Raw genomic sequence first — 20,631 nt, forward strand, 5'->3', positions numbered from 1 at the left:
GCCTACCATTAATCTGCGAACGCTGATGATGTAGAGGAGACCTAGTTTAACTATTAGAGTATCAGAGTTACAGGCAAATCACCTTACGACCCTAAATTATTTACAGTAAAAAAAATTTGGATCAGTTTAAAAATTGGAATTTTGTTGTTTGTCCTTTTTCGGAATTAATCAATTTATCGTTATTGCACTGATTCATTTCGGTCCTTTTTAAAAAGAAACATATTGATCTAAATCATCTGATTATAACACCCCTAATCATATTCTGTAGTGATTGCTATCTTCTGTAAACAAAAATGAAGCTCAATCACAGTAAGTGTGTATTTGGTGACTGTATTTGTTTTCATTTGATATCTGTGAACAGAACAGGACATACAATAACTGGCAGTTAGGGTAAGTCAAAAAGGTATCAGCTTTTTGGTATCTGTCAAAATCCCTCTTGCACCGACTTCACCAGACTTAAAGTTGAAAGTGAATAAAGTCTGATGTAACCATGCATCAAGCAATCTGGAGTGATCTGGCGAGGTTCGTTCACGTGTGAATGAGTTTCTGTGGATTGCTGAAAACACCTACAACCAAGAAGCAATGTGCATCAGTGTGTTTTCTGATGAAGTTTTCTATGAAGTGTTACCCAGTAATGCAGCGAATTAGCTTTAGAGGCGAGTAATCTGGGAGACTATTATTTTTTTCAAGCCTCTGGTCTCATGCTCCATTCAAACATGCAGACGTCCAATCATATGTTAGATTATAATTAGATTAAATAGGCAGCATGTGGCACAGCAAAAGGCAGCCCCATTGATGAGTAACAAATCAGCGAATTATAGGACTTGCAGTAAATGTGCAAGTGGAGTGATGTATTTTACCGACTAAACAGTAATTGATGGGGAAGATGCTTGTTGCTGTACTGTACTGTTCGCCCATGGCTTCGGGTCCCACTCATATTTCTGCAGGAAATCTCTAATAAATATATTTGTGAAAACGAAAGCCAAAGAAACAAACTTGTTTATGTGCATTTTATGTAGAAATACTGAAGAGAGAGAGATGGATGGATATCAGGTGCCTTTTATTGTTTGTTTGTCTTTGATGATGGAGGAAGAGAAAAGCTAAACAGTAGCTGCAGAATCTCTACAGGCATTTTGTTGTGTGAAAAAAGGCCTCTTTTTCTGTTTGAAGTCGACATTTTCACAAGGTCCCCTAGCATTTTCAAATTTCACCAAACTGCTTATTTACTGTGCGGAGTAAACATGCTTTCTCTCTCTCTTTCTCTCTCGGTCTCCCCAGCCCCCTGCTGGGAAGTGGAGTCTCCTACTGCTGCTCTGCAGCTACCTGTTTAGTTTCAATCTCAGATCCCATACATGTTCTGCTAGTTCAAATACCGCAAATAACACCAGCAGTTCAAATACTCCAGAGGAGACGCGGGAGTTTGGACACTGAGAACAATAACGGAACTCCTCCAGTACAGATTTTGAAAATGCCATCGCAGGCCAGACGGCAAAAAAGCCAACCACGTTGCTTGGTAACCGTGCCATCCGTCGGCTCTTGCGTGAATCTGTCGCGCTCTACTTCCTCCTTCTCGTAGCTTCATGCAGAGCTGCTGGAATTTTTTTGTATGAAAGCAGGAGCGACCAGGTACATGTGAAACACTGAGAGATTGGACAGTAGGAGCTAATGCTGTAGCTATGCAAGGCTACAAAATAAAATCCCTCCTCATGCCATGACTTTGATGCGTTTTAGCACTGATGAGATAATGGTGGGATTTTGATTTATCTCGAGCTAGCATACGACACATGCGTACAAATTTTCAAATGACCACTGACACTGAATTACTAATACAGGATCGTTTTGTCCTCTGGCTCAATAAACCTCTATCCACTTTTAATTAACCTAAAACATGTCAATAATTTTATGCATAATGTAAGTAATAAAATCTATCCTTTGTATTTATTTATTTATTTATTTATTTTTAAGTGGACTATTCTAGATATGCATTTAGTGTCTTAATAATTCTGAATTAATGATCTGTGCAAAACTGGCCTTAAGTTGCATATCATTCATGTTTTAATGTCTCAGTGATTTGTGAACGCTGGCGCATCCGCAGTCCGAATGCAGAAATGAAACACACAGTTCTTACACACATGTAGCATGTCATGACAGACCTCACTCATGGGAAGTAAAATGATTGATTTTGTGGTTGCTATAAGCATCTAAGCAAAACAGAGTTGCATTCATCAATATGCTTTTCCAAAATGATTGCAATAGACATTCTGTCGATAGGGATAAGTCACTGGAACTTTAATATCGGTTGTTTTTATCGGCCGTGTGATACACCAGCCAGGCCCTAGTGTGCACATTATTTATTGTCCAGGGGGTGTTGTTTTTTTCCCCTCTGACATAAAGATAAATCTTTTTGGGAACGAGGGCACTGTACCAAATCCGGGAGCACACCAAGCCACGGGCCACCATCATTTAGATAAAACAAACTGCCATCGGCCACAGCAGGGCAAAGGGAGAGGGAGAGAGAGATACAGAGAAGAGAAGACAAAAAACTGTTCGACCGTTTAGAGATGCTTCAAGCTCTCTCGCTCTGTCTCTCTGTCTCTGCCTGAATCTCTCTCTTTCTCTCTCTCTCTCTCTCGCTCTCTCTTTCTCCCTCCTCCCCCACCCCTCTCTCTCTGGAGGAACATACAAAGCTATTTTCTTTAGCCAATAGTAGTGCAGCAAAGCAGGGAAGTCAGGCAGTACATTCCCACTGGGTAATTAAAATCAATAGCTAGGACTTGCTCAGTAGCCAACAAGGTCAAACACTGAAGAGAAGCCAGGAGAGTGTCTAAACCTAAAAAAACAAAAAAAAAGTCAGGTGTCATGGTGTTATCATTAACACTGTATAGGAAGAGCGATGTGTTAGGATGTGCATAGAACGTGAGGGTTTGTGTGAACAGTTGCTCGGAGTGCATTGGAAATAGACATGCAGTCATGAACCTATTGCAAATGTAGGCCAGATCCCAGTACTGACATGACCTCTGTCACCTCTGCCATACTGTGTGTGTGTGTGTGTGTGTGTGTGTGTGTGTGTGTGTGTGTGTGTGTTTTAGTATGTGTGTGTTCTGAACAATGGCAGTGACCATACTGAAAAAGGCACTTTTACAGTATTAGTATTCTGCTGAGACACAGACTCGTGAGATTTCATTCCTCCACTATCGACTGGCCTCTTTTCTTCACTCTGTCTTTTCTTCCTTCTGGCCTACAGAGCCAGGCTAATTTGGTTTAATTTCAATTTCTGCTGTTCACTTTGTTGAAGCAGCAAAGACATCAGGGAATTTGTTGGCATACTTGTTTAGTCTGTGTGAGTATGTGTTTACTGAGTGTTTGTGTAACTGTCTCTTTGATGCCTGTTGGCTCGTATGTGTGGCTGCTTCTTATTGCTTTATAGTGGCTCTAAATCGTGGTGTTGGATAGATAACGGGACGCCTGGTTTAGCCGAGGCCGATTTGAGAGAGTTGTTTCTCGTCCTTATCAGTCAGCTGTCCAGTAGCCACTACGCTATCAGACATAAGTGCAATCTCTGTCTGATCCTTCTCCTTCTCTCACCTGGATTCTCAGTGTTCTCGGACTCATTTTATCCCATCCTCTGATCATTCTTTTCTTATCTTCCACTCTCTTCCCTTTCTCCCGCCCTTCCTTTTCCGCAGCTTGTGTTCTTTGTTTGTCCTTCATCGCCTGTCTTTCTCTGTCTTTTTGCCTCCCTCTAGCTCTCTGTCTCTCTGCTGATTGTCTGTATTCGGCGTGTCCCTTAATGTCCGAGCCAGCCTCCATTTTCTCTCGGCGGTTTCTCATCATGTAGTGCTGTAGAACGAGCTACGCCTTTCCCTCGCTCATCCACACCCCGCTAATTAGAACGCGACACAAGATTTAATCAGCAGACATTTCTGATAGCCAGTGGTAGTGCTGCGTTGTTCATGGTTTGATCTTTACTGTATTGTTCGTTGTGTTCACCAAGCTGATTTGAAATTGAGGGTTGAAGTCAACTTGAAGAAAAAAAACGAAGAATGGTTTAACGAGGGGGCACGAGGCAGACAAAGAGATGGAAAGGAAGATAAAGAGAAGGACGTAATACCCTGAGTAAGATGAGAGTCTGTAGGGGATGCACTAGTGTCATGTGTCTCACTGATGGCTCCTGCAGCTCTCTGGATTGTTTTCTCCTTTCTCTACATTTCTTTTCTGGTGGCCATTTTTACTAGAGATGATCCCGGGGCAGCAGAAGAAAAATGGCTGATCAAATCGCGCCTTTTTATCTCCCGAGAACATTAATGTGCGCACAATGCTTCAGTTTTTCCCCCATGCACAGCATCAGTCACTAGTACATCTTGCACTGGTCTCAAAGTGGACAACAAGGGGACCTGAGAATGGCAAATTGAGAGTTTGAAGCCTCCAGAAAAGAAAAAAAGCTAGTACACAAAAGCTTCCTGATGGTTCTGAGTAAATGGCTGTACCCTGGAGTAGTGTAGCATAAGTGATATGGAAATTACTGCATGTTGTGAGAAGTCTCCATGGACTCTCACTTGGCAGAATTGTTAAATAGGTAATACACATCGAGGCCAAAAGCATCATGGCTTTTTCCTTTTTTCATCGCTTACACTGCAAACCTTCTACCTCACACCTTTAGGGCTGTTGTTAAGATTTACTGAAGATTTTCCATCTTTGCTCCAGATTTCACTACAAAGCAGCATTCTTAAATAATATCATGACCTTCTCTTTTTCCTTCCTTCCTTCCTGTGTTTTAGGCAAAGACTGCCAGCCAAGAATGTGTATTATTACCGGTGCCCGGACCATCGGCGGAACTATGTGATGTCCTTCGCCTTCTGTTTCGACCGCGAGGATGACGTGTACCAGTTTGCCTACTGTTACCCCTACACCTACTCTCGCCTACAGCACTATCTGTCTAGCCTTGAGCAAAGAAACCTAGACTACCTAAAGAGAGAGCAGCTGGGTCTCAGCGTGGTGAGTGTGTGTGTTTGTGTGGGCATGTGCTCATTTCTCCCCATGTCTTAATTTAACCACAAACCTATTTCAGATCAAATAGACATCACCAATTTCCCAAATGTTATTCAAAGATATGAAAGTATTATTTCATTACTTTATAGATAGCAATTGACATGAACTTGTACAGTTCTAAGGACTGTTAGCTAATTGTGCTAGCCATTTTTCTCAGAGTTATTTAGCTGTGTATCTTACTAGATTCGATTATGACTACCACTACCCTTTTGACAAAGTTCAGCTCAACTTTGTAGACAGACAAGTGAATTTACAAGTATAAAAGAAATTGCAGGTTATGTTATGGACTTATCTTGTATGACTTTGGGTTAGATATGTTTAAATTGTGAAGTTTAAATGCAATATATTAAGTAATATGAGATGTTCCCTCCAGCCGAACAATTCTATCACAAATTTGAAAGAAAAAATGACTTTGGTATATTCTGAGTGTAATTATGCATTGCATAGTGAGGAGCTAATACCTTATGTATAATCTGAATGGGGAGTGTGGATGGGTAGCTGCATAATTCGACACCGAATTTATATTAAAATACTCTATATAAGCTATAATGATTGGTTTGTGAAACCAACACAGTACACTACACAGTCTGTACATTATTTTGCAGAGTTTTTTGTGATTGTTGCAGCTTTAAAATGCTTGATAATCCATCCATCCATTTTCTATGCCGCTTATCCTACTGGCTTGCGGGGAACCTGGAGCCTAATCCATGGAGCATCGGGCACAAGGCGGGGTACACCCTGGACAGGGGGCCAATCCATCGCAGGGCACAATCACATACACATTCACACACCCATTCATACACTATGGACATTTTGGACATGCCAATCAGCCTACCATGCATGTCTTTGGACTGGGGGAGGAAAACGGAGTACCCGGAGGAAACCCCAACACGGGGAGAACATGCATACTCCGTACACGTAGGGCAGCGGCGGGACTCGAACCCCCAACCTGGAGGTGTGAGGCGAACCTACTTGATAATGCTTCTGATTTTTTTTAAAAACAATTTGTGATGCAGCTTGCGGAGGATTTTTTGTCCTTTTTTTTTTTTTTTGCAGAAAACCACTTGGATTGGTGCAATTGCACGAATATTGCAGAGTTTCCTTGATTTTTGCATTAATTTCTGAGATCACGAAATAGCAAAATTCAGTCCCCTGGAGGGACTGACTACATGCCTTTTGATATTAGGCCACAGGAAAATGTATCCAAAATCAGAACTGAATACAGTGCTGTAAAAAATACTTTATATATTTGTTCAAGTAATATTAAAACATTGTGCTGTTTAAAATTTCTATAAGTACAGTTTATTGCTTATAAAAAAGGTGCTGTTACTCAAAACTTGGACTGAAATGGTCTTCTTATTTAAAACTAAAGTGCTGAGCTAGACTTTTCAGTACTAATTCTTCCTCAGTGACATTTTCCCAAACTCGGCCTAAGAGTACGCATCTTTATCAATCTAATAGCTAATGATAGACTATGTGATTGTACATGTGTTTTTGCCCTGTGGTCCTACTTTAATAATGTCACCTGGACATACACACAGAGTAGGTATTTATGTTTGGACAGTATTCTATACACTTTATTACAGGTACTACATGAAATATATGTAAGGGGATATGTTGGGGCCAGAGAAACCACTCGCTAAAGACTAACCCTAACCCAGCCCACAAGCTACCATTTGATAATCCCATCTGGAAAGCTATGATATTAATAGTGGGGCTTTTGGTGTGTTTTGATTGTGTTTATCTGTATAAACTTCCTGAGGCATCTTAAAAAGTCTTCAGGGCATGTCATGTAGTTCCATGTGCTTCAGGATTCCCTTCAGCTAATAATATCTATAAATACAAGTAGAGATGCCGTATCCCTCTTTTCCTCTTTTCACCCTCGTTCTCCCTAAAGGAAGTGTATGTGTGTATGTGTGTGTGTGTGTGTGTGTGTGTGTGTGTGTACGTGCAAATGTGCATGAGAGAGAGAGAGATCAGAGCATTCAGGCCTTGCTAAGCCAGGTGTTAGATCATATGCAGTGCCTGCAGTGCTGTTTCTGCTCTTATCAAATAATTGTAGAAGAAAAACTCATTAGAAATGCTTGAAAGATTAAGACCCGTTCTCACATTTTCCTCCATCACTTCCACGTTTCAAGGAGAGCAAGGCTGCAAGGGTCTGTGATGAAGGGACATTTGTTGATAAGGAATGTGGCATCAGTTGAAAAAAAAAATAATCAGTTTCTTATGAAATGTGATTTGAATTTGTACATTAAATGGTGGGAAAGTAAATCAGGCAAATATGCATGTGATTGCGATTCAGAAACACTGCTAGTTTTAGAGTAAATGTACCTACTGATGCTTACAATAGCAGTACAAAGAAAGTAATGAATGAATGAATGAATGAATGAGCTAAATCAGATGAAAACTAAAGATGAATGACTTGATGAATGTTCTTGGTTCACCTACTGTATGTTTCAGATATATGTTACAGTGGATAGAAATTAGGTTGAAAAACCCCACAGGTATTTGTTATTAGTTATTACACATATTTGTTCAAATTCATGACCGTATTATTATTATTATTATTAGTAGTAGTAGTAGTAGTAGTAATGGTGATGGTAGTAGCAGTAGCGGTGGCAGTAGTAATACAGTAGTGGTAGAGGTACTAGTAGTAAAAGTAGAATAGTAGTACCAGTAAAATTAGTAGATTAGTAGTAATGGTGGTAGTGGTAGTAGTAGTAGTAACAGTAGCAGTGGTAGTAGTGGTGATATTAGTAATAGTAGAGTAGTATCACTAGTAATAGTAGTAGTAATAGTAGAGAAGTAGTACTAATAGTGATAGTAGATGAGTGGTACAGGTAGAAGTAATAATAGACTTTAGAGTAGTTGTAGCAGTAGTAGTAATAGAGGAGTGGTAGCAATGGTAGTGGTCATAGTAGTAGTAGTAGTAGTAGCAGCAGTAGTAAAAGTTGTAGTGGTAATAGTAGAGTAGTAGTAGGAGAGTATAGTAGTAGTAATAATAGTGGTAGTGGTGGTAGTAGTAATAATAGAAGACTGGTAGCGGTAGTAATAGTAATAGTTGATTAGTAGTAATATTAGAGTAGTACTAGTGGTGGTGGTGGTAATAGTAGTGGTGTTGGTAGTAGTAGTAATAGAATAGTAGTAGTAGTGCTGGTGGTAGTATCAGTAGCAGCAGTAGTAAAACTGGTAGTAGTAATAGAAGAGTAGGAGTAATAGTGGTAGTAGTAGTAGTTGTAGTAGGAGTAATAGTAGTAGTAGTAGTTGTAGTAGGAGTAATAGTAGTAGTAGTAGTTGTAGTAGGAGTAATAGTAGCTGCAGTAGGAGTAATAGTGGTAGTTGTAATAGGAGTAATAGTAGTAGTAGGAGTAATAGTGGTAGTAGTAGTAGTTGTAGTAGGAGTAATAGTAGTAGTAGGAGTAATAGTGGTAGTTGTAGTAGGAGTAATAGTAGTAGTAGGAGTAATAGTGGTAGTAGTAGGAGTAATAGTAGTAGTAGGAGTAATAGTGGTAGTTGTAGTAGGAGTAATAGTAGTAGTAGGAGTAATAGTGGTAGTTGTAGTAGGAGTAATAGTAGTAGTGGTAGAAGTAGTAGAAGGTGAGAACAGTGATAGTCAAGGGATATGAAAATGTGGGTACAATTTTATTCTAATAGATGTCAGGCATTATGCTTTTTCTGTGTTTCAGGCAGCACCAGTAAAAGGAATGGGTATGCTAATTCACACTGACATCCATGTAAAAGCTATCATGACCACTATACTCAAGGACTGTTATTTTATTCTAGTAAAACATTTTTACATTAGATGGACAGGTTTAATAAGTCACATGGTGGGAACATGGCAAATAATTTCTTTTCAGGTAAGGTAAACCTGTCATAATCAATTGTGTCAACAGAACCAGCTTTTTTGCTGCTTTGTTGTATTACTATACCACCTCATACTGTTTCATACAGCATTGTGCATCAGTAAGCATCCTTTATAAAGCACTGCAGCAGGTCAGATTTAAAGGAAGGGTGAATGTTCTGCATGGAGGGCATACTTGTATTAGTATGCATGGGCATAAGGGAGTTTTATGGCCTTATTTGTCTTTTTATGTCCTGTGTTCTTGCATTTGTGGCAGCTTCTTTTATAACGAGAGAGGGAGAGAGAGATGAGGGTACATCTGCAGACTATGTTTGTCCGGTGGTGTGAGACAAAGATGAGGTGCAGTTAAACTGAGGCCATACACACACACACACTCAACCAGACTATCATGCACATGCAAGGCACCAACCAAACATACAGGTGTGCATATATACACATTAAGCACATTGTAACTTTTATTTAATGACATTTTTAACTGTAGCTTAGTTGTCATGACTAACAATGTTAATTTCATTAGCTCTTCATATCATATTCCTCTAATGACGTTAGAACGAGACGAATGTCAGTGGCGATATTATTCCTGGTGTCGGCTTCCACAGACTGGTAAACAATGTTTTACCAGCTTACCTGAAGAACACTGTGTTAAAGGATTAATGCATGTATAATATTGGCAATCTAAATGAGATCAGACTGAAATACATTTGTGTGATGCATGCTTTTAAGGCTCTGCATAATTTAATAATGAAAAATGCCTCATATATCACGTGAATGACTTTCATACCCAGCACCAGAGGGGACTGTGGATGGAAATGAGACTTTTGGAGCTTTCATTGAGCTTTCAGTCTTATTTGAAACCTATTAACAAACACTAGGTTATTTGTAATATGAGAGTGAAAATCATGAACTCATGAAGGAGAATCGTGAGTGCTAGTCAGCAGTTTAGAGTGGAATTGTTCCCATTCATGTATTCTGTGGCTGTGGAATTCATTTGGGGCATGTTTGAAAATTTAGCTTTAATAGGATGGTAAGACATGACATTGACTGGACAAAACAGGATGTTTATGGCTGAACATTTGGGGAAATAGTTATGCTACTGAGCCAAAATGATAGTAAACTATACCAGTTAGACTGGTTCTTATAGAATCAATTTGAAAGAATAATATTATTGACGCTCGAGGTGCTAGTCAGGAATATGATGAGATAATATTGCATTTTGTCAGCATGATAAATTATTCTTTCACAATATCAAATAGCTGATTTGGCTTTTTTTGTAGCTGTTTTATTGAACTTATAGATTTGACAGTTTTTTTGCTTATCAAACCTAAACATTGAGATATACACCAATACGCCATAACATTAAAACAACTTGCTTAATATTGTGTAGGTCCCCCTTGTGCTGAGAAAACAGCTTTGGGCCGTCAAGGCATGGACTCCACAAGAACTCTGAAGATGTGCTGTGGTATCTGGGACTAAGACATTAGCAGCAGATCCTTTAAGTCCTGTAAGTAGCGAGTTGGGGCCTCCATGGATCTGTGTTTGTCCAGCTCATCCCACATATGTTTAATCTGATTAAGCTTGGATGGGCACTCTGACTGGTCTGTGGTTATGCGACCCCATACACAGCAAGCTGCGATGCACTGTGTGTTCTGATACCTTTCTATCATAGCCAGCATTAACTTTTTCAGCAATTTGTGCTACAGTAGCTCTTCTGTGGGATCGGACCAGACGGGCTAGCCTTTGCTCCGCTCATGTATCAGTGAGCCTTGGGTGCTCATGACCCTGTCACTTGTTCACTGGTTGTCCTTCCTTGGACCCCTTTTGGTAGGTACTAACCATTGCATACTGGGAACACCCCACAAGACCTGCCATTTTGGAGATGCTCTGACACAGTCATGTAGCCATCATAATCTGGCCCTTGTCAATGTCACTCGGATCCTTACGCTTGCCCATTTTTCCTGCTTCCAACACATGAACTTTGAGAAGTGTTTACTTACTGCCTAATATATCCCACCACTTGACAGGTGCCATTATAAAGAGATAATCAATATTATTCACATCACCCGTCAGTGGGTTTTAATGTTATGGCTGATCTGTGTATTAGTATGATATTTTTTCAAATATTATGACATTTTATTTTTGTCTAATACCACCAGGATGTTTAATTGCTAGATCTGAATGATCAGAAAGGATTTATTCATTTTCTGTAACAATGCAGCTCTGAAAGTAGTGCCAGCTGTAATTCAAGTACAGGTTTCTATTAAATCACTCTTTCATTATTGCATTGTTCACAGGAACTTGTATGATCCTAGCTTAATAATACATGGATTTTTTTTTTAATCGTCCTGTTATTTAACAAAGAAACCATATACTTGATGATATGGTGAATATTTGTATAAAGAGACATTTATTTAACATTGGAAGGAGTCTCTTTCCATAAATAACAGGACAGGACAATAATAATCATCATTATTATATAAAATAATAATTCAGGACAGAGGACTTTGTGTTTGTTTTTTTGTTTTTTTGCAGTTTCTGTAAAATGACAAGCTGCTATCAAGTAAGTGATTATAGGAACTAACTTCTTCACAAGATTTAATTTAACTACACACTAATAAAAGTAGGGTGTGTCTTTTATTCATACAATTCATAAAATTGTCATCATTGGCAAATTGTGCTTGTTTAAGAGGTATAAAATATAATTTGGATCTGTTATGGGAAAATAATAAACTTTAGGGTGGAAACTGTAACTCGAGCCACATCACATGACCCTGTCATAAATTCATTTCCTATATACTTACTCCTTGCATATTGCCCAGCCTTAGTATGAAGTAGAAGTGCTTGCCAAAGTTCTCATTATAATACATATTTGCAACATTGTTAGTCTGGAATAAGACCAGTATATTGTCTGTGTATATATCTGTAAGTATATCTGTACGTCTCTGTACTGTATGTTCTCTTGAATGTTGTGTCTGTTGGATGGACCTCCTGCTTAATTCTTAGTCTCTCCTCATATGTAAGAGCATGAAAAGACTTCAAGTCGACAACATAAGTAGTGTCTTCCAGCTAAGCTGCTAACTAGCTTGCCCAATTTCACTGAAGAAGAACTAGACCTATAAATAAACTAAAACAAACTTAAATAATCAAATATAGCTTTATACTTACACTTTATTTATTTACAACTATTTACCAATTACAGATATAACATAGCTACTGTATAATAGTTGTGTGAAACTGTTATGAATTTGGTTACTAAATGACTGCTGCTGATATGTTATAAGTTTATAATATCGGTTATGTTCGTTACGGTTTCAATGACTGGCAGGTGGTTAGCAGGTTCTGCCCCTTTGAGTGGTCCCCCAATTGTTGTATGAAGAAGCCGTGCATTTGGGCAGGACAAGCAAAGATTGTACTGTCCAATAAATGTTGAGAGATTTTTTTTCCACGCAAACCCAACCACCCATTCACCCACTGAGGCCCAGTGAAGCTGTGCGTCCGGTCAGAATCAGAAATGCCCTATTAAAAAGCCTCTTGTTCAGTGAGCATTAACCTTTGTTCCAATTAAAACACAGTGTACTTGAATCTGCCACAGGAAGCTGTTCTTCTCTGGAGTTCTATGAGTGGTGTGTTTGGGGCTTCAGATGAGATTTCCCTGCAGGCTGTGCTAGCCACCAAAAAACAGCTTGTATTAAATTAACTAACAGTGCGATATTGCGGTGAGAAATTTCATTATTTGATTTGCTTAAATGATTGAATTTCACCAAGAGGGATGAATAGACACATTTCTACATTTAATATAGAAATATTTTTGGGGGAAGTTTGGCCTTCTCATTGGTTGTCATCTTAAAGCAATTGCCTGTGCTGCACAGCTACAGTTATAGTGCTGCCAAGCTCAGACTGGTATTTACACCAACACTGAGAATAATATGAGAGATAGAGATAGACAGACACACAGACAGAATGCAGCCTGAGGGCCTGTTAACCCATACACCTGTTCTTCTCTCTTTCTATCTCCCTCTCTTTCTCTCTCTGAGGTGTTATTCATTTTGCTAGATCTCTCACACTGTCCACAGCATCACAGCCATAACAGTAAAGGGAATAGCTCTGATGTAATTGCACTACAGGGATTAATGCTTGAAATGCATATAGCTTCCTGTACACTGCTCGAACCAATCCACATGTCGTCCTGTTTCTGCCACTGTTTCAGCATGTCTCCCAGGACCTCGCTCACTGTCTCCCAGTCTCACTCTTTCTTTCTCCCATCTATTTCTCTTTTTATTAGTTTATTTCTGTTTACCAGCACATCCCTTTTCCTAGACGCCTTTTTATAGCGTCTGTCTTTAAATTTATTTCCCTCTTGTTATTTTTCTCTCCCTCCAAACCCTTTTTTTGTGGGTCAGGGTTTGTACTCGTCTGAGAAAGCCACACACACTGCTATATTTTATCTCTGTATGATGGCCCCTTTGCTGTAGGGTCTCCAGTCATTGGAGTTTATTTGTTGTTGTTTTTTTTCTTTGGCGTACCATTCTTCTTTCCCTTCTTTGTTTTGCATGCATTGGCTTGCAAAGTGGCCCAGTTTTTATCCATGTGCCCTACACCCAAGCGAAATACATCCTGAAGCACAAATCCAACACGGACTACGTTTACATGGACAGCAGTAATCTAATTATTGACCTTACTCTGAGTAAGATAATAATGTGATTAAGGTGTTTACATGAGTCGCTTTTAGAATACTCCTGTCATGTTCCCGTTTTACATGTTTTAGAACATAATTAGATTAACAGCCCGCGTCATTACGTCGCCGTCCGACGTCCCTCCAGAATTTCACGTATCAACATACAGTTCGTCTTCGTTATGGTACCGTATACAGTTTTGGGTGTTTTTATTTATTTTTTTTACAAACGCTTTAAGTGCAGTTAATTATTTGTCATGCTATACGTGCTAATAGACAACTGCTTGAAGCGGTGGGTGTGTCCCAAATCGCGTAGTTACCGTCTATATAGTAGCCAAGATACATGTATTTTTCCCCACTACAGGCCTATAGTAGGAAAGTATGCGATTTGGGACACAACCGAACTCTCTTGTTCGCCGTAAAACGTAAAACTGCCGTGTGTGATCGTGTCCTGTCGCAAAATGCGGTGAAAACTCTCACACGACATTCATAATGTGATTGAGGTGTTTACATGTCTGTAATACATGTCCATAACGCGACTAAAACAGGAGTACTCCACCTGTCTTAATTCGATTATTGCTTACTTCGATTATGACCTTAATTAGATTAAGGTAAGTAAAAATTGCTGTTTACATGGTAGTTTCTTAATTAGAGTATGGTCTTAATCGGATTAAGAGTGGATTATTGTTGTCCATGTAAACGCAGCTACTGTTATTGAGATGAGTTGAGGTTTTCACTTTGTTTATTCTGTATACAGTGTACACACACCCACACACACACACATTTGTTTCTGTCGGGTAAGTTGATGGAGTGGTGTTTTATGGCTGTAGTCAGAGGGAGAAGTGCAGCATAAGCACTTTTACTGGAAGAATTTTTTTTCCCCTCTGTCACCAGTGGACAAGCACTGATGTATTTCATCAGCACTATGATGGAGCTTGTTTCACCATGACTCAGAGGATGGAAAGAATCTGTGTGTGCATGCTTTTTTACATTGCTAGGGACCAAGTGTCCCTACAAGGATAGTAATATCTGACAGTTTTGACCTTGTGGGGACATTTGGTTGATCTCCATGAGGAAGACTGCTTCTATCCATCCATCCATCCATCCATCCATTTTCTGTACCGGTTATCATACACGGGATTGCGGGGAGCCTGGAGCCTGTCCCTGGGAACTCGGGGCACGAGGCAGGGGACATCCTGGACAGGGTACCAACCCATCACAGGGAACAATCGTATACACACTGACTATTGACACTTTGGAAATACCAGTCAGCTTACAGTACATGTTTTTGGACTTGTTGTGGAAACCAGAGTACCCCAAGGAAACCCTGAAAGCATGGGCAGAGCATGCCAACTCCACGCACATGGGGCGGAGACAGGAATCGAATCCTCAACCCTGGAAGTGCGATACAAATGTGCTAACCACTAAGCCACCGTTCCAACTAGAAAACTGCATTTTAATTTTTTTTTTTTTAATTAAATTTAAAAAAACCTAAAAGAGCCAGAAGTTTTCTGTTTGGTTACTGAGGTTAAGGCTTATGTTATGTTAAGTGTAGGTAGAGATACCAATACCCAACCAATATTGTTTTCTTCAAAAACTACGCTTTAAACGGGTTTTCACTTACATTATACAGTGCAGTGAAAAAGTATTTCTTCTGTTTTTGTGTATACTAAATTGTTTCAGAAATTAAAACTAAATCAAAGATAAAACAAAGGTAACCTGATGAGTAAAAACAAAATACAGGTTTTAAATGATAGTTATTTATTGAAGTAAAAAAGTTATCCAATACCAACTGGGCCTGTGTGAAAATGTATTTTCCCCCATAGTTACTAATTCCCCAAATCTATGAAACTGCATTCATGATGGGGTTCAGCTGGACTAGACACAACCAGGCCTGATTACTACAAACCCTGTTCAATCAAATCAACACTTAAATAGAACCTTTTCAACAGCATGAAGTTGGTTAAAAGGTCTTACCCAGTAACACACTATGCCAAAAGTGAAAGAAATTCCAGAAATGAAGAGGAAGAAGGTGATTGAAATGCATCAGTCTGGGAAGGGTTACAAAGCTATTTCAAAGGCTCTGGGACTCCAAAGAACCACAGTGAGAGCCATTACTGTATCTTCAAATGGAAAGACTCAGCACAGTAGTGAACCTTCACAGAAGTGGCCGACCTTCCAAAATTCCTCCAAGAGCACAGCAACTACTTATCCAGGAAGTCACAAAAGAGCCAAGGACAACATCAAAGGAACTACAGGCCCCTCTTGCATCAATAAAGGTCACTGTTCATGACTCCAATATCAGAAATACACTGGGCAAAAATGGCTTCCATGGAAGAGTGGCGAGGTGAAAACCACTGCTAACCCTAACCCAGAAGAACGCTCGTCTGGATTTTGCCAAAACACACCTTGATGATCCTCAAACCTTTTGGGAGAATGTTCTGTAGACTGATGAGATGAAAGTGGAACTGTTTTGAAGACAGGGGTCCCATTACATCTGGCGTAAACCAAACACAGAATTCCACTAAAAGAATATCATACCTACGGTCAAGCATGGTGTGGAAGTGTGATGGTGTGGGGATGCTTTGCTGCTTCAGGGCCTGGGCAACTTGCAGTAATTGAGGGCAACATGAATTCTGCTCTCTACCAGAAAATCCTAAAGGAGAATGTCCGGTCTTCAATCCGTAAATTGAAACTAAAGTGCAACTGGATGATCCACCTGGATTATGCAGCAAGACAATCAGTACGTCTACATGGACAAAAATAATCCAATATTAACCCGATTAAGAAACTAGCATGTAAACAGAATTTTTTTTATTACCTTAAACTAAAGTCATACTCGAAGTAAACACAAACGAATTAAGACATGTGGAGTATTTCTGTTTTAGTTGCATTATCGAAGTGGATTACAGACATGTAAACACCTTAATCACATTATTAATGTCGTGCAGGAGTTTTTACCACATTTTGTGACAGGACACGTACACACACGGCAGTGCTCAACCGTTTGACGGTAAAGAAGAGAGCACGGCTGCGTCCGAAACCATGTACATACCTACTATATAGTAGGCGAGATGCATGTAATTCAGCTGCTATATAGTAGGTAAGTACGCGGTTTGGGACGCAGCCCATGGCTTCAGGTCTATTTGCATGTACAGCATGACAATTAACTGCACTTGAGGCTTTCGTAAAATGAAAAATAAAACCACCCAAAACTGTATACGGTACCATAACGAAGACCAACTGTATGTCGATACGTGAAATTCTGGAGGGAACGTCGGACAGCGTGGCATGGGGACGTAATCACGTGTGCCGTTAATCGATCTATGTTCTATAACATGTAAAACGGGAACATGAAAGGAATATTCTAAACATGACTCATGTAAACACCTTAATTACAATATTGTCTTATTCAGAATAAGGTCAATAATTACATTACTGCTGTCCATGTAAATGTACTCACTGATCCAAAGCACAGGAATAAATTCTAGTCCTAGAAGTAAGTGAAAGTCTGATCTCCAGTTATCGGAAGCATTTGGTTGCAGTTATTGCTGCTAAAGGTGTCACAAACAGATTTTAAGTTTACGGGTGCAGTTAGTTTTTCACATTGGTGATAGGAGTTGTATAACTTTTATTTTTGCTTCAATAAAAAATAAATAAATAAAAACTGTATTGTGTGTTTACTCGGGTTGCCTTTGTTTTTTGTTGTATTTCATTTGAAGATCTAAAACTAGTATCAGATATACATAACAACAGAAGAAATCAGCAAATACTTATTACACAGCACTGCAAATACTGTATAATAAACATAAAGTATAAATTATGTGTGTGTACACGTACGTTTGTTGAAAATGAAATAGCCATCATCCAGAAGTGTCCCTGAGCTACCATTTACAGCTGTTTTTTTTTAATTCTCATGTTTAAACTGTGAGAGCTAAGAATGAAAAACAAATTTGAGGCAAGAAAAGAAGATAAAGAAGTTCAAGTGAGAAAATTGGAAGAAAGTTAGCATGTTCAAATGATGATGTTAAAAATTCTGGCATTTTTTTTTTTTCCTTTACTTTTACCGTAAGCACATGCTTTGCTATTCCAGAGCAGTGTTACATTGGATGTGGACATTAATGATCATTATGCAGTTTTAAATATTGAAATACATTTCAAGAGCTACTAATGACTACTAATGACCATGTTAGCAACATGCACACCCCAGTATGCCTCTCACACAGGCACCACAGTGTATTCCAGTGTAGAATGGAATAATTGGCTCTCTTTGTATGTAAGGAACATCACAACCACTTGTTCACATCTCTCTCTGTGAGGCTCGGCCAGAGCAATGAGCTGTCCAAACCTGAGCTGAGAAATGGCAGTGAACGCTGGTGCAGGGAGGTATGAAGGGACATTGAAACAGGAGAAACCCATTCAGAGGTTGGAAAAAGGTAATTTTTTTGTTGTTGTAATGGTCACTGTAGCCTATGCAGGCAGAGGAACAGTGGGGAACGTTGTCCTGGAGCCTGTTAGTGTGAATAAAGGATGTGAAGCTCTTTGAATGGTCTCTCTCTCTCTCTCTCTCTCTCTCTCTCTCTCTCCCTCTCTCCCTCTCTCTCTCTGTCCGGGCTTATCTTTGTGTTTGTACACTCTGTGCCAAGATTTAATCAATAGCAGCTTTGCCTTGCGTGAAGAGAAGGTCAATGTCAGACTGGAGTGACGGAGATAGGGATGAGAGAGAGTGAGAGATAGAGAGTGAGAGATAGAGAGAGAGAGAGAGAGAGAGAGAGAGAGAGAGAGAGGAGACATCTAGGAGTGGAGGAGACAGGAAGGCATGTCTCTACCTTATGGTTGGATAAGGGCTTGGGATTTTATATACTCAAAATCAGAACCTTGTTAAATGTGAAATTGAAACAACTTTGTGGGATTGGGAGTTCTATCTCCCAAATGCTCTCATCCTTTCATCACCGAAGAATATAGGCTAATTTTGTTCATCTGTTGTCTCATAACTTTAAAATCCAATTACAATAAACTCCATGGATTCTCCTGTACTTTTGCCTTGTTGTTAGTCTTTTGCTTTCTTCTCAGATTTTAGATGCTGCTTTAAAATCTGTTTACGTACTTCTGCTGTCCTTAACAGAAAACTGCTATTAGATGATTCACCCTGATGTGTTTGTGTGTGTGTGTGTGTGTGTGTGTGTGCCTGTGAGTGTGAGAGTGAGAGAGAGAGAGTGAGAGAGAGAGCGAGCGTCATTGTGCTCTCTTGGTGTCTCATGCAACCGGTCTTTTCCATTTGCACCTTGCAGTTTGTAAGCCATTCCCTAACAGATCTGATTTCATATTGCACTGTGACCCGAGTTTGACTGCTGGCCACTTATTTCACATTAGGGAGGGCAATAAAGAGTCTGATCTGACCCTGTTCTCTTCAGCTGGCCCCTTATCCAGACCAATAGGCCCTCCAGGACATCATCCAGGTGCTTTATTGCACATTGAAACTCCTGTATCAGCAGCACAGCTATCATCCAGCCGATATGGAGAGCCATAATGAGGAGGAGATAGAATGGAGTGAGTGAAGGAATGAGACCCAATGAGAAAAGAGAGGGAAAGGTAAAAGAGCCAGACCCAAAGAGAGAGAGAGAGAATAGTCTAGGCACCATATGGATCATGAGGTCCAAGAGGTCATGTGCGGTTAGAACATGACCTCTCACCATGTGAGGTCCTTTCACCATGTTTTCAGTGATCTGTGTGCTGAGTCTTTTTCTCAGTGGTGCTTATGTCCCTGGTGCCCAAATCAGTGAGATGGTCTTCATTGTAATGCGCCTCGAAATGTGGCAGGTTTGCTAACTCAGAGATAATATTTATTTTTCTGAAATTGAAATGGCTCACACTTGAGGGCTTAGCTTTGTTCCAATATTTTGGGACAGATTTGTACCCTGCTTGCTATTCAAAGGACCTCAGACGGAAAAGGGCTAGATAAAATCGCAGTGCGTGGCTCTTGGACCAGTTAGGTGTGTCTCAAACAGTCACACATCCTCCCACCACAGCTGGAATGCTTCAGGAATGGACGTGAAAAGGTCAGGAATGCATCATTATTGCTTTTTGTAACGGAAACCAAAACAGCAGAAAGGAAATAAAGCATACAGAAAGCAGAAGGAGCTACATATTAGATCATTTCCTGGGCACGGAGAATGAGAATGAATGAAAAGTAAGTTAGTCTACCTTTAAAAGCAGTCAAGCTTGAAATTCACTTTGAGGGAAAGCTTAATTTGTTTTAAATGTGGTGCATGCAACCAGAGAGAGAGAGAGAGAGAGAGAGAGAGAGAGAGAGGTGTGGGGGGGGGTCTTATTTTCATATTTACATGTTTTAAAAAACCCTCAGAGCCCCCCACCCCACACCCTCCCACCCAAAAATAAATCCAAATGCCCCTTCAGTCTTAAACTAATTTCACTTTTAATACATCCATAAGAAAAGTCCATAGTCCGGTTTAGAGAGTCTTCGGTGCCGCTGATGTCCGTTTTCTGAGACTGTATCCTCTGTGTGGTGAGAGTAGTCTTAAATTGTCATTTCTTGTGGCGTTTTGTGCTGACTCAACACGTTTTTCCTTATCGGGGAAGTAGCCGGAGAGTGAGATGTTAGTTTTTCCTGTGGTCAGTTGTAAAAAGCGGTTTATCTGTGCTGTGGTGTACAGAACCTCAGGCTGTTGGTGTGGGGTCTCTGAACTGTTAAATAATACCGGTTCATCTGATTCGATCTCTCATTCCTCCATATGTGTGAGATCTCCTCCTGTAGTGCCTGTGCGGCACTCTGCTGCTTCACTCTCCTGCATCCTGACATCCACTGATTCGTTGTAGTTTTTTGGTGTTAGTTGACGGTTTAGCTGATGGTTTGTTCATCTTCTCTTTGCTTTCAGTTGTTACCTTTACTGTAGTGTGATGTGCCTCATGAGTGTTGCTCAGTGCCTGTGGGTTCTTCTGCTGCTGTCGTACAGGGTCAGGATTATTCTCTGTGCAGACATGAGGGACAGAGTCGCTGCTAGCGCCGACAGCGGTTTCGGGTTTATCGCTA

General features: G+C 39.9%; 1 protein-coding gene across 1 annotated transcript in view; it reads left to right on the forward strand.

Annotated features, from left to right (window-relative positions):
- The window catches only part of agbl4 (AGBL carboxypeptidase 4), a 366,689-nt gene that overhangs the window by 199,333 nt on the left and 146,725 nt on the right, over positions 1 to 20,631 (forward strand). The window contains exon 5 of the mRNA XM_053625311.1: positions 4,779 to 4,995. Within this exon, the coding sequence (XP_053481286.1) occupies positions 4,779 to 4,995 (217 nt within the window). The remainder of the gene's footprint in view (positions 1 to 4,778; positions 4,996 to 20,631) is intronic.

Source organism: Ictalurus furcatus, chromosome 5, assembly GCF_023375685.1.
Source record: "Ictalurus furcatus strain D&B chromosome 5, Billie_1.0, whole genome shotgun sequence".
Taxonomy (NCBI): Eukaryota; Metazoa; Chordata; class Actinopteri; order Siluriformes; family Ictaluridae; genus Ictalurus; species Ictalurus furcatus.